Source organism: Schistocerca nitens, chromosome 7 (genome assembly GCF_023898315.1).
Source record: "Schistocerca nitens isolate TAMUIC-IGC-003100 chromosome 7, iqSchNite1.1, whole genome shotgun sequence".
NCBI classification, from domain to species: Eukaryota; Metazoa; Arthropoda; class Insecta; order Orthoptera; family Acrididae; genus Schistocerca; species Schistocerca nitens.
The window spans coordinates 358,121,292-358,136,558 of record NC_064620.1 but is presented as its reverse complement, the minus strand read 5'-3'; the positions used below and the strand labels follow the sequence as shown (position 1 = coordinate 358,136,558).

The following is a 15,267-nucleotide window of genomic DNA, read 5'->3' as shown; positions in this document are numbered from 1 at the left end:
GAACTAAACAGTGCATGCTACATTGCTGTGAAAGGTGTCCTGGGCCCGAAGCTGTAGCATCTGAAATTGCCAGCTATTTCCTAGATCATGAGCCACAGGAAGTTATTGTGTTTAAGCAATGGATACATACCGATCGGGCCACACAGGACACGAAGCAAATGGTAGTGGATGAATTCATTGAAGATGTAAAAAATAAAATATGGAGTCTGTCATGCCATCATTACATTGCCAAGCATCAAAGCTTGCATCTTAAAGGCCTTAAATGTCATCTGAAAGACGAAGAGCTTGTTGTCCTAATGGATTTTGCAGAAAATTATTCTTTTATCATTCAGGATGCTGTGCAAGGCTTCCACTGGGACAATAGTCAAGCAACAGTTCATCCATTTACTTTCGTCAAAATGAGAAAGTAGAATCTTTAAGTTTTTGCATTATCAGTGATTGTTTGCAACATGACACTATTACAGTTCACGTTTTTATCAAGGAGCTCATCAAATATATAAAAGCACAGTTCGCACAGATATCCCACATTAATTATTTCAGTGATGGCTCCAGTGCTCAATATAAAATTTTCAAGAATTTTCTAATTTGTGCTATCATAAGAGTGATTTTGGAATGACAGCCGAATGGCATTTTTTTGCTACTAGTCACGGGAAATCACCTTGTGATGGGATTGGAGGTACAACAAAGCCGTTAGCAGCAAGAGCAAGCTTGCAACACCCACTTAATGGACAAATTCTTACCCCCGTGGATCTGTTTCACTTCTGCTCTGAAAACATAAATGGAATTAAATTTGTTTTCGTCAGTAAAGATGAAATTGAAAAAAAAAAATATTGTGTCACAAGAAGAGAGGTTTAAACTTGGACAAACTGTAGCAGGTACTAGAGAAAATCATCACTTTTTACCTATTGATGAAACAACAATTCAGGTCTGCAGAGTTTCAAATGACTGTTCATCTTTTCTAGCTAAAATGGGTCACAGTAATAAAGGAGGCATATTAATGTCTGATCTCCAACCAGGACAATATGTTGCATGCATGTATGAAAATGTGTGGTGGATTGAAAATATCGGTGAGACCTCCACAGAGCAAAGGGATGCATTAATAAACTTTATGCACCCACATGGTCCAGCAAATTCATTTTATTGGCCTCCAAGAAGTGACAAGTGCTGAGTTCTGGAACACCACATTATTGCAGTTATTCCAGCTCCATCAGTAAATTCGTCTGGCCGGCAATACACCATTCCTCTTGATATTCATCAGAAAATTAATATAGCATATCAAAAATTGAAATAGGTTAGAGGAAACAATCTAAGGAACCCAAGAGTGCCTTCTAATTTTACACAGGGCACTTAAATAATTTTACTATCAGACTTGGGAATCTGTGTAAAGAAACCCTTATCAGGCTTGGGATCCTGTGGTAAAGAAACCCACCCGTGGCTGTTGTTGCTAAGCTATCGGGCGTGGCCGCTATGGCAATGGGAATGCTGGTTTTCTCAGGTGAAATGAAACTAGCAATGGTTAAGCCACCATGGACCATAGCAACTCATTTATACACTTCTTTTCCATCAGTAAGCTGGTGTTGTTCATTAAACAGGCAACTAATAATTTGATGATTATGCAAATAAATTTTATGATTTACATTCATTCTTAATAATAATTGTGTGTGTGTGTGTGTGTGTGTGTGTGTGTGTGTGTGTGTGTGTGTGTGAGAGAGAGAGAGAGAAAGAGAGAGTGAGTGAGTGAGTGGGGGGGGGGGGGTGACAATTACGAAATAACATTGTTTCTGTTTTTATTCTTTTGGTATTCGGACTTAAGCTAGGTCCTATTCATCAGGACTTCTTATTTCACTTATCCCAGACATTAATAAACATGTATAAAGCAAAATAAAAGATTTCAGGTATAATTTGAGTGCCAGAAAATTGTGTTCAAACTTCCAGTGCGCCTCTTTGATGATGCTACTTTTTAGGGCCTTATATGCTTGCATTGCAAAACCAAATCTACTTTTCTAGATAGTTTAGAATATGCTCTTTCTAATTACCATAGTTCAGAAGAGTTTGGAGAAAACACTTTTTTCAAAATTTTGACTAAAAATACCCATTTTTAGCACTTTTTGAAAAATCGTCGACTCCACCCTAGATTTGTGAAATAATGGAAAGCAATAGGAGAATGAAATTTTATATTTTAAAACCTTGTGTTGGTGAGTTAATGGTGTGCAAAGTTTCATGTACATCCCACAATTACTTTTGGAGATATAAAAAACTAAAGTTGGCATTTTTTTTTTAAACAGCTATTTTTTCACCCAACTTTGCTTCAAATTATCTATATGAAAATTGCTCAGAAATCCTTTTCTTAATATTTTACTTTAAAGAGCTCTAAAAGTTGTACAAGATGGCCAAGTTTTGTTTCTTTCATGCAAATACTTACAGAGATATCTCATCTCAAAGTTGCTGAAAATTCAAGGATAGAAAGCTGTGCTATGGTCTTAAACAAGTGACTGTATCTCCGAAAGTATTGAATTTCTGAAACTGAAACTTTACCAGTGTTCATTGAGAACATGTGTGAATGTTCATACAACATTTCATCAAAATCCATGAGGGTCATGTGGGAGCCTCTAGACCACTTGCCATGGAACGACCCTATAACTACATTTTTGAGTTAATAAAATCGTTACTGTTACTTTCCACTAGTGATCGGGTTTCATTTGAATGCCCCTTATAGATTTGCTTGTGAGAAATAATGGATTTCAGTTCAATTTTATCATCATAAACAAGATTCTGTTGAATTAAATTGTAGTTGCCCAAGTAAGTAGTGTTTTTGTTTTTCATGTCGGTGTTCTGATTGCTATGTGTTTGCTTATCGATTGTCATTTTTTAGTTGTAGTTCACTGTTGCTATTTGAGTTTACATTTTGTCATTTTGGAGGTAGTGAATGGAGTTGTGCACACTAGGAAATGGAGTGCCAAGTGGAGAAATTGGAACATTTCGACATATTCTTCTGTTTGACTTCATTAGAGAGGTGACAGCAGCAGAGGCAGCCAGAAACATTTGCACTGTGTATGGGGGTAATGCCATTGGGCAGAGCACGGCAAAAAAATGTCTTTTTCATTTTGGGGAAGATCGTTTCAAAGTTCGTGACTCTCCACGTTCAAGAAGACACATAGGGTTTGATGAAGATTATTTAAATGGATTAATCCAGAACGATCCACATGTATGTACTTGAGAACCAGCAAATATGATGAACTATTATCATTCCACTGTTGTGTGACATTTGCAGTGAACGGAGAAAATTAAAAAATCAGGTGTGTGGACTCTGCATGATTTAAGCCAAAATCATAGAAATCAGCGACTGGCCATATGTGCATCTCTGCTCGCTCGTCATCAGTTGGCTTGTGAACAACACCAACCATTCCTATCCTGTATTGTTATTGGTGATGAGAAATGGTGTCTTTATGATAACACAAGGAAAATAAAGAAATGGTTGAACCCAAACAACACAGTAATTCTCCGTACAAAGACCAGCTTGTATCCACAAAAGATAATGTTATACATCTGGAGAAACAACGGTGTGATGTACTACGAGTTGCTTCCCTGAGGCTTAACCATCACTGCTGACGTATATTTTCAACAACTGAGATTCCTTGTACGTGCAATACAAGGACAGTGACCAGAAGACTGCGTGATGTGATGCTACTCCATGATAACACCCACGTACATTCTGTTGGAATGACAAAAACACTATAAAGAAGTTGGTTTGAGAAGTCGCTTGGCACCCAACTTATTCAACTGATCTTGCACTCAGATTTTCACATTTCCTGCTTTGTATGGAACAAATGTTAAGGAACTTCCTTTCCAGATGAAAATTTGGTCCGAACATGGCTTGACAAGTTCTTCGCCTCCAAACCGTGTGGTTTCTACAGTCACAGAATTGAAAAGCTACCCCACCATTGGCAGATTGTTGTAAATAGTTAAGGAGAATATATTATTGTTGACTAAAGTCTCTCTTATCAGTATCTATTCTGTTTATTAAACATTGGAAAACACCATGAAATTATGCACAAACCCAATATATGAACACTGCTTACCAGATCTGACACGTTGTAGAACTTTTGCTATGACATTCAGGGATAGATAACCTGATGCTAGAAGCAGCAGTAGAGTGAAAAAAATAGTAGAGACAGACTAAGATTAGAATAAGTAAAACAGATTTTAGCAATATTATGAGAAGGAAAGCTGCTACTCACCATATAGTCGAGATGTTGAGTCGCAGATAGACACAACAAAACGACTCTCGCAGTTATAGCTTTCAGCATTAAAGCCCTCTTCAACAGTAGACACACATACTCACAAGTGCACACATACAATGCAGTATCAGGCAACTGAAAACACGCTGTGAGCAGCAGCACCAGTGCATGATGCACGGATTATTATATTATAGATTATTATTATAGATATCTTAAAGATGATAGATACAAAAGATCCGGAGAAATGAAAAAACTAACATACTATAGGAAAAAGTGGTCAGCATCAAGCAAACAGGACTAGCGAAACATCTGAATATTATATATGACTGGGTCATTGGCAGATTGGCAAATGTTGAGCCCAGAATTGAATGTATCTTGTTGTATCAGTCATATGGCTGTAGAGAAGATTTCTTGGGGAGTGAACATTTAATAGCTCTATGGAAAAAGATCTGTGATGCACTAAAATCCCGGTGCCTGGATAATTATCTTGTTCTTAAGTTTGCTCCTGAGAATTAAATGCAGTGGTGCTTGCACAGACATAATCTACTCAAAGATATTTCAAGCATAGCACCAGCACCACAGACCACTGATGAGTGCGTAACAGGAAATGGGAAGTGATCACATGCTACACAGACTGGCCTGATCCACATTATGAATAGCATCCTGTATTGTTGTGCTAGGGCAGCAGACACACTGTATTAATGCTCTGTGTGCCTCTGGCAGTGGGACACCATACACAATGCCACCCATATCCTATGCCTCACAATGCCACACATGTACTATGCCTAGATTTCCATTATACCTTTGTGTACATATAATTGAGTCAAGTGTAACACTGTCATATTTTCTTGCACACACTGTTTTACTATGTTGTTTTGTGGATCTCAAAGAGGACATTAGTGTATTTGACCAGTCACTGTATTTATGAATGGACATATTATATTTAACCAGTCATGTATTTATTAATGGAGAAACTGTGTGATGCATTGCAGAGTAGACGTACATGAATTATCAGTTCTTGTGAGGGATTTTAATGAATAATTACTGCACAACGAGCTGGATGCAGTTAAAGAAATCACTCATCCGTAGTAACTCTTTACAATAAGGTTGAATTATACCTCACAGAAAATGCTTTTTTCAGCAAAATGAATGGGTGTTCAAACTCATAACAGTAATTGAAAGATTATTGAATTTATAATCTACAAGTAATTATTCAAGGCATCTTGTCATACTCATCTGCAGTGTTTCTCTACTTTTCCCATTGTAAGAATATGTTTGTTCTTGTAATACAATTCTTATTGTTCTATTCTAGAATGTAGAGGTCTTAAAAGATCCAGATGCAGTGAAGCAGCTAGCAAGTATTTTGAAAACAAATGTCCGAGCCTGCAAAGCACTGGGCCACCCATACGTTGTCCAGGTTAGTCCACACGTCATTTACGCATGCAGAGATTAATTGTGTTAGTTACAAAAGCAAGTAGAATGTGTGTTTGTAACTTGCATTTCGGCTTCTTGTTCTGCCTTCCATATCCACTTCTGTTGTATCTTCTCCATGATTCCTTGAGCGACTTACTGTTGTTTTGTTTACATGGTAATATGCAGTAGTTGTTTAAATGAAGAATTCTCCATTCTGTTGCTCACTACGCTGATTTTTGTCTGTGTTGAGGTAATAGTAACGGCTTTTTAAGGAATGTCTTTATATCTGCATACAGCTCTATGTGCAGTCCTGTCACCATGGTATATTGTATTGAGTACCTGCACTTCCCATCAGATTGCACTCTTCGCTTCCTCCACGTACACCTTCTATCGCTTCCCATCCCCTGCCCCTCTCTAGGTTGCACTCCCGTGACTTTCGCATTCCAGTTGGAAATGCAAGTGTTAGCGGTCATGTGTGCATGAGGTATGCCTGCTTGTGTGTGTGTGTTTTCTTTGCTGAAGAAGGCTTCGGCTGAAAGCTATAATGGGTATGAATGTATGGTGTCTGTTCTTTCAGACATTTATGTAATTTCATAGGCCATACTGGGCAATGAATACACCTTCTTCAGTGTGGATGCACCAATGTGTCCAATATCCTGTCGGAGTCTTGGAAGAGAGAACATGAAGTAAATGGACAGGGGCTGCGGGTAGGTGGCACTTTATGGGATTGTGGACTGGCCGTGAGGCAAGCTGAGATAGTCCATGCAGTTGCAATAACGCTGTGTCCGGAATAGCGCAGTGGTTACCGCACCTGCCAAGTAGGCAGGAGATTCCAGGTTCGAATCCTGGACCGGTATAAATGTTCACTTGTTGCCGCCGATTCCACGTACTGTCTCAATGCAGCTGACAGCAGTGATCCACTCCTTTCCTTTCTTCCACTCTTCACCTTCAGTTTACTATAATGTCTAACAACACAGTTTTTTTTTCAAATAAAGACATTGTCTGTTACATGAAATACATTTTTATGGTCTACAGCAACCAGCCACAAATTAGTTTTATGTTAATTTTTTCAAAAAGGACCGTTACTGGTTTCGAACTTTCCACAATTCATTATCAGGCAATTTTTTACACTTGCATTTAAACAAATGATAAATTGGTTTCCTGTTAGTCGCCCTAGGGTAAACAACAATTATAAGTGTGTAGCAAAAATGGTTGCTCTCCAGAGTTGTGTTAAAATGCAAATGTGAAATGCCCATGTGGCACTTTCCTTTTTTCAGTGTTCTTCCAGTGAAATATATTCTGAAGAATGTTCATATTTTCACAATCACATACATTTGTGTGTTTGCACTGTAAAATGTTTTCATTTGGTCATAAAATGAATTTTCAATGTGCACCGTGTCTTGATTTATAGCATACTAAAATAAATACAGAGTTTACGAAGTACATGAGTGTCCAATTTGCTATAGTACAGTGATACGAAGATATAGCATTTTTTGGGAAAGAAAGAATAAATTACTGATGTGTTAAATTGGAAAAGTATTTTCATTAGATGCAGGTAGGTAATGACAAATATCTACATCGATACACTCCACACACTACCATATAGTGTGTGGTGGAGGATACCCTGTACCACTACTAGTCATTTCTTTTCCTGTTCCAATTGAAAATAGAGAGAGGGATAAATGACTGTCTATATGCCTACATATGAGCCCTAATTTCTTGTATATTATCTTTGTGGCTCTCAGGTGCAATGTATGTCAGTGGCAGAAGAATCGTTTGGCAGTCAGCTTCAAATGCAAGTTCTCTAAATTTTCTGTATAGTGTTTCTTGAAAAGAATGTCACCTTATTCCCATTTCAGTTCCCGAAGCATATATGTAACACTTATGTGTTGTTCGAATCTACCAGTAACAAATCTAGCAGCCTGCCTCTGAATTGTTCAATGTCTTTCCTTCAATCCACCCTAGTATGGCTCCCAAACATGCAAGCAGCGTCTAAGAATAGGTCACACCAGTGTCCTGTATGCAGTCTCCTTTCTCCTTTACAGGTGAACCGCTCCTTTTTTTCCCTAAAATTCTCACAATAAACCGAAGTCAGCCATTTGCCTTCCCTACCACAGTTGTCAAATGCTCGTTACATTTCATATTCCTTTGCAACATTATGCCCAGATATTGAAAGGATTTGACTGTGTAAACAAGACATTAATAATATTGTATCTGAACATTACAGGTTTGTTCTTCTTAATCGTCCACATTAACTTACGTTTTTCCATGTTTAGAGCTAGCTGCCATTCGTCACACCAACTGGAAATTTTGTCCAAGTTGTCTTGTATCTTCTTACAGTTGCTCAACTTTGTTTGTATCATCTTAACAGTTGCTCAATTTTGACACCTTACTGTACTCCATAGTATCATCAGTGAACAACCACAGAATGCTGCCCACCCTGTTTGCCAAATCATTTATGTGAATAGAGAACAACAGTGGTCCTATCACACTTCCCTGGGGCACTCCTGACTATACCCTTGTATCTGATGAACACTCACTATTGAGGACAACATACTGGGTTCTATTACTTAAGAAGTTTTTGAGCCACTCGCGTATCTCTGAACTTGTTCCATATGCTCACATCTTTAACAGCCTGCAATGGGGCACTGTGTCAAATGCTTTTCAGAACTCTAGAAATATGGAATTTGCCTGTTGCACTTCATCCATAGTTGTCAGTATATCATGTGAGAAGTGGGCAAGCTGAGTTTCACATGAGCGATGCTTTCTAAAAACCATGCTGATTTGTGGACATAAGCTTCTCAATCTCAAGAAAATTTAATATATTTGAACTGAGATTATGTTCAAAAGTTGTGCAAGAAAAAGTTAGGATTATTGATCTGTGATGTTGGGGGTCCATGCTTTTACCTTTTTTTACATGGGAGTCACCAGCCGTATTTTTCCAGTCACTTGGGGCTTTGTGCTGGCCAAGAGATTCTCGATAAATACAGGCTAGGTGACGGACCAATACTGTAGAGTTTGTAAGACCACATCAGTTGCTTCTCTATGCCAGGGGTGCTTATTACTATGTCATCCTTAAGCGAGTCTGTCTGATGGTCAAATGATGGTATGTTTGCAAGATTCTCCTGCTTGAACGATTTCTTGACTGTGAAATTTAAAACTTGGGCTTTCGTTTTGCTATCTTCAACTGCCACTTCAGATTGGTCAACAAGAGACAGAATGGAAGCCTTTGACCTGCTTAGTGATTTTACATAGGGCCAGTATTTTCTTGGCTTCTCTGCCAGATCTTTTGCTAAGGTGTGACAGTGGTAGTTGTATGCTTCACACACAGATCTTTTGACAGATGCATGAATCTCTACTAACCTCGTTTCTTCTGGGGGGGGGGGGGGGGTTCTATTAATATAGCATCATAGCTATTGATATAAGTGACTGTTAAATTAAACTGACTTAATTTTGTTGGTCTGTGTGACTCATAGGTATGTTTTACATTTGTTGTACCAGGGCTCAGAAGTATGACATTTTGTGTTGGTTGGAATGACATGAGGAGATGTCTGTGGTGGCGGATTTTCTGTAGATGCTACATTGATGTTTATGGTTAATAACAAATTTTAAGGTCAATTAAATATATGCTCTTGTTTGTTTCATGCTCAAATGTGAGTTCAATACTTTTACGCATTTTGCTGATGTCTCCTGTTAATGCATCAGTTTCACTGTTTGTACCGTTAAGAAGCAGTATTGAATTACCGACATATTTTTTGTAGTATATTATGTTGTTTGTTGTGATTTGTTGATTATTATTTTCATTCCATGTGTTTGATGTAACAGTATTTTCATTGTGCCTGTTGTCAATTCAGTGGGTCATCTTTAGAGCGAGTAGCAATCTATCCTTCTCCTAATGTTGTTGATATTTAACCCTGGAATTTCCATTGTTTGATTTTGTCTTTTGTTTTCTTGTGAAAGGAAGATTCATCTACTATTCGGACGTTCCTTGTCCTTTGTAATTTTTTGTGCATTTCAGTTGCATAGTCCACTAATCATTAGGTTTGCCTGAAGGTATGGGAATGAGATGTGTGTGGCATTTTTTCTTAATAATTCGGTGAAACTTTAGACCTCCCTCCCCCCCCCCCCCCCCCACGTCTTCAAAAAAGCACAGCAAATATCCCAAGAATTTTAATGTGTAAATTTGTTATGTAGGGCCCTAGTGTAATGTATGGCTTTTTGAGTGCTGCATTTTACATTCCAATGGTATCCTCTGGACTTTGAGTTTGAGTACTCTTCAGCTGGATGTATTTTAATATAATTGGTTAGAAAAAAATTATTCACTGTGTGGTGACAGGAGAAAACATACATAAAAGATTTGACAATATACAGGCTTTCAGAATCGGTGGCTCCCTCTTCTGGCAGAAGAGCACTCGAAACAAAGTTCCTGAATTTACTGCCCTCCAGGAAAGTTGTCATGCTCAAGCCATTCTCGGAACTGAGAGCGGCCTGAAACCTTAAGTAGAAATCATAAATGTTCATTGAGGCATGGAATGTATATCAGAAAGATTGTATGCCATAGGTAGGAAAGTATTCATCGCTGTTGACAAAAATATTGTCTGTCGAGGTCAAAATTGAGTCTGATCGTGAAGTTGTAGCAGGCCTTGGTGTATTCAAGTTATTTATTGAATTTTTTACTGGTCACCAGATGCTGCCATAACCATTGTAGAATCATTCAAGGGAAGTCTGCTCTCAGTAGTGGGGTTTTCCGAAAAGTGCCTTGAACAACTAATTCACCAACCCACACGCAGTGGCAATTTTAGGTCTTGTTAGAAAAGGGAGATGAACCTGGGGGATTGGAATGTGGTTATAGGGAGAAGAGGAGAAGAAGGGGTTACAGGGGAATATGGGATTGGTGCTAGGAATGAGATAGGAAAAAGACTAAGTGAGCTCTGCAGTAAATTTCAGCTAGTAATAGTGAATACTGTGTTCAAGAATCAGAAGAGAAGGAAGTATACTTGGAAAAGTCCAGAAGATTTCAGTTAGGATACAACATGGTCAGTTAGAGATTCCGAAATCGGATATTGGATTGTACGGTGTACCCATGAGCAGATGTAGACTAAGATCACAATTTTCTAATGATGAAGAGTAAGTTGAAGGTTGAGGCCCATCAGGATGAAGCAGTGCACAAAAAATGGGATATAGAAGTACTAAGGAATGAAGAGATACACTTTAAATTCTCTGAGGCTATAGATACTGAGATAAGGAACAGCTCAGTAGGCAGTTCAGTTGAAGAGGAATAGGCATCCCTATAAAGAGCAATGATGGAAGTTGGAATGAAAAAAACATGGGTACAAAGAAGGTAACTTATGGAAATAAAAGTCACTGAGGAATGAAATAAATAGGAAGTGGAAATGGCTGCATAAAAAAAATGAAGAAATCGAAAAAGAAATAATTGTCAGAAGCGCTGACTCAGCATATGGGAAAGTCAAAACAACCTTCAGTGACATTAAAAGCAAGCATGGTAACATTAGGTGTGAAGTAGAAATTCCACTGTTAAATGCAGAGGAGAAAGTGGGTAGATGGAAGGAGAGGGAAGACTTGTCTCATGACATGTTAAGGAGGAGGAACAGGAATTGATACAGAGGAGATAGGGGATCCAGTATTATAATCAGAATTTAAAAGAACTTTGGAAGGTCAAAGATTGAATAAGGCAGAAGTGGTAAATAATATTCCATCAGAATTTCTAAAATCATTGGGGGAAACGGCAACAAAATGACTATTCACGTTGATGTGTAGAATGTATGAGCCCGGCAATATATCTCTGACTTTCGGAAAATCATCATACATACAATTACAAAGTGTTGTGACCCGCCGATCATTCAAAGCGCCGCCGCGCAATTACGCGCGTCCTCTACGTGCAGCGCTGTCTGCCAGCCATGCAGCAGCTGCGCCACCTAAGCGGCCAGCCGAGCAGCGGCCGCTAGACTGGGACTCAGTGCTCATTCGAATGCTAACGTGTACACATGTCTTGCTTGTCAACTTACTCTGTGACTTATATGTGTTGTGTCGTTGTGAAATATATGTGTTTTACTTGACGTTATAACACAAAGATTGCAAGAGCTGACAAGTGTGAGAATTATCGTCAATCAGCTTAACAGCTCATGCGTCAAAGTTGCTGACTGGAATAATATACAGAAGAATGGAAAAGAAAATTGAGGATGTGTTAGATAATGATCAACTTGGCTTTAGGAAAGGTAGAGGCACTAGGTAGACAATTCTGACCTTGCAGTTGATAAGGAAAGAAAGACTACAGAAAAATCAAGAAATGTTCATAGGATTTTTTGACCTAGAAAAAGCATTCATCAATGTCAGACAGTGCAAGATGTTTGGAATTTCAAGAAAAATAGAGGTAAGCTGCAGGGAATGACGTTAATATACAATATGTACAAGGGCCAAGAGGGAGCAATAAGAGTGGAAAACAAAGAGTGAAATGCCAGGATTGATGCATGTAAGACAGGATGTAGCCTTTTGTCCATATTGTTCAATCTGTGCAGCGAAAAAGCAATTATGGTAAAAAAGAAAGGTCCAAAAGTGGAATTAAAATTCATGGTGAAAGGGTATCAGTGATTAGAGTTGGTGATGACATTGACATCCTCACTGATGTGAAGAACCACAGGATCCATTGACTGGAATAAACTGTCTAATGAGTGCAGAATATGGATTGAGAGTAAATCAAAGAAAGATGAAAATAATGAGCAGTAGCAGAAATGAGAACAGTGAGAAACTTATCAGGATTGGTGATAACAAAGCAGATGAAGAGGAAATCTGTTACCTAGGCAGTAAAATAAAGCATAATGGGATGGAGCAAAGAAGACATAAAAAGCAGTAGCGCTGGCAAAAAGGGCATTTGCAGCCAAGAGAAGTTACCGGTATCAAACACAGACCTCAATTTGAGGAAGAATTTTGAGTGTTTACATCTGGAGCCAGCATTCTATGGTAGTGAGACATGGACTGGGGAAAAAGCGGAACAGATGAGAACTGAAGCATTGGAGATGTGATGCTACCGAAGAATGTTGAAAATTAGGTAGGCAGATAATGTAAGGAATGATAAGGTTCTCTGGAGAATTGGCAAGGAAAGGCATACATGGAATACACTGACAAGAAGGAGGGACAGAGATGTTAGGACATCTGATCAGAGATCACGGAACAACTTGCATGCCATTAGAGGAAGCTATAGACTGTAAAAACTGTAGAGAAAGCCAGAGATTGGAATACATCCAGCAGATAACTGAAGACATAGGTTGTAAGCCCTGTTCTTGGATGATAAGATTGGCACAGGAGAGAGATTCATAGTGGGCAACATCAAACCAGTCAGAAGACTGGTGACTCAAAAGGGGGGGAGGGGCTACAAACAGGTCTGGCCTTATCAACAGCATCAACATAGAGATGGGGATTAGTGATCATAATATTGTCAAACCAATGATGGTCACTAAAGTTAATAAATCCATCAGGAACGCTAGAAGAGATTCATACTAGTAAACGTAGATAAGCAGTTGTTAGCATTCCATTTAGACAATTAATGGATATCATTTAGTTCCAATATGATGGACATGGGCAAATTCCTTTTACGGAAGTTGAATTATGTTATGTGTGAGAATGTGCAATGAATTTCTTAAATCACAGAGCACCTGACTCTCATTTAAAACTTTACAATTTGAGGACCAGCATCTTAGAGTAATTTCGAACCCGGAAGACCAGAAATTAATGTCATTGTTTAAAATTTTAGTGACACATTTGTGTAATGTATCTTAAAATGTAACACACATTATAAAGACCAGTATTTATGTGAAAGCTTAGTTTCTCTTGTAACTACACTATGTACATTAATTTAAACAATTAACTATTTCTATTTGTGTGTTCATGTTGCTGAACAATGATATTGCTATTGGCTGATTACATCACAGTTTCAGTGCTCTGAATATCTGCTGTCATTGGCTGGAGAGACAACGTGACATGAGTTATGATGGGCTTGAAAAAGTGCATTGCAATATCTATTTCAATACTTCAGAAACTAACGTGCTGTGTTTGGTCGAATTCGAATTTATACTCTCGTAATATGAAAATATGCAGTGTACATATTGCTGCACATCAAATATCTTTGCAAAGCGCCGAGAAGTTCTATGCTGTTGTATGAAACCTTTATTCAAAGGATTGATATTTTTTCAGCACCGAGGGAAAGAACACTCTCGTTTATCATGGAAAAAGTGTATTTTCACCTTTGAAGTAGTGTATTTTCATGTGGGAAAAGTGCATTTGTGACCTGGAGGTCCGGAAAAAAACGAGAATGTTTTTTTCTTGTCCGCGTATACACTCTGTGATAGTAAATCTTGCTCTGGAGACGTGTGTGACAACTTAGTGGATTAACTCTTTGCGCTCCATAATTCAGATACTGGCATCTTTATGTGTGTTCTTATTTAAATCGCCACCACCTGGGCAGTGAGCACCCTGCAGAAAATTGCACAGGCCTCTTTACGAAATCAAAGAAGCCTCTAACAAACAGTTGAGGTATACATTAAAACAGACAGAGCGATTTCATTCAAAAATATTTCCATAAGCATTAGAATAGAGAGTTTTTCAATTGTGTGATATTCTTTGAAACAATCTTCTGAATGGATTGTTTTCATCATTTTACTCTTAATTGTTTACAAATCAATCACTGTCATAAAAATCGTTCTCATTCTTGTTTCCGCTTTTAGATTCCTCCAAAACCTCCACGACCTCTTCCTCAGAAAGGACTGTATGTGAAGAACTACCCACTTGGTGCCTGCTAACTTGAATGTAATAATTACAAACCTCCTCTCAATACAACTGCTACTAGTTAACACGTTTCCCTAGATGGCAGGACTATGCAGTATTGGTGCCTAGCACAGTCAGATTCGAAAACAGAGAACGTGAGAGCAGCAAAAAATGTTGTTGAATTAGGCTCATCATTGGAGTTAAAAACAAAATTTGCAGTGCCGAGCACCACTCAGCGTTGGAGGGGAAAGTGTTAAGGATGGAAAAGATTACCTGGGGTTTCATAATCACATTTGTAAAATGCTGTGGAAACAGAGATTGTTGCACTGTCGGTTCAAAAAATAATGCATAAATGTCAACAGGCAAAAGTTAGTGGAAATTCATGCATCTATAAGAAGATCGATTCTTGAAGCATAGAATGACTTCCAGCATCATGCCTTAGCACAAGATCTTGTCAGAATTGGAAAAAAATGTGGTCATACATAAAATCACTAAGCAGAAGATACCATCCAATCACTCGTCGACCAGTCCGGGTGGCAGTAGAGGACAGTACAAGAGAAGCTGTGATTTGAATTTCATGTTTAAGAAATCATTCATGTAGGAGGATCGTACAAATATACAGTCATTTGCCTGTAATACAGTCTCCTGCATGAAGTACATAAAATAGACAAATCCTTGGTGTAAAAGAAGCAACTTGAAGGAGTTGATAACAATTTAAGTCACCGGGTCCAAATGCAATAACAGTCAGTTTTACAGAGAGTACTACGCTGCGGTGGTCCCTTACCTATCTTGCATTTATTGTTAATCTCTCGCCAAGCACAAAGTCCCAAACAACTGG

The 15,267-nt window shown here is 38.4% G+C and overlaps 1 protein-coding gene across 2 annotated transcripts in view; it reads left to right on the top strand.

Annotated features, from left to right (window-relative positions):
• The window catches only part of LOC126194655 (exportin-1), a 131,440-nt gene that overhangs the window by 84,745 nt on the left and 31,428 nt on the right, over positions 1-15,267 (top strand). For both annotated transcript variants that reach the window (XM_049932845.1, XM_049932846.1), the window contains exon 14: positions 5,551-5,655. In XM_049932845.1, coding sequence (XP_049788802.1) covers positions 5,551-5,655 — 105 coding nt within the window. The remainder of the gene's footprint in view (positions 1-5,550; positions 5,656-15,267) is intronic.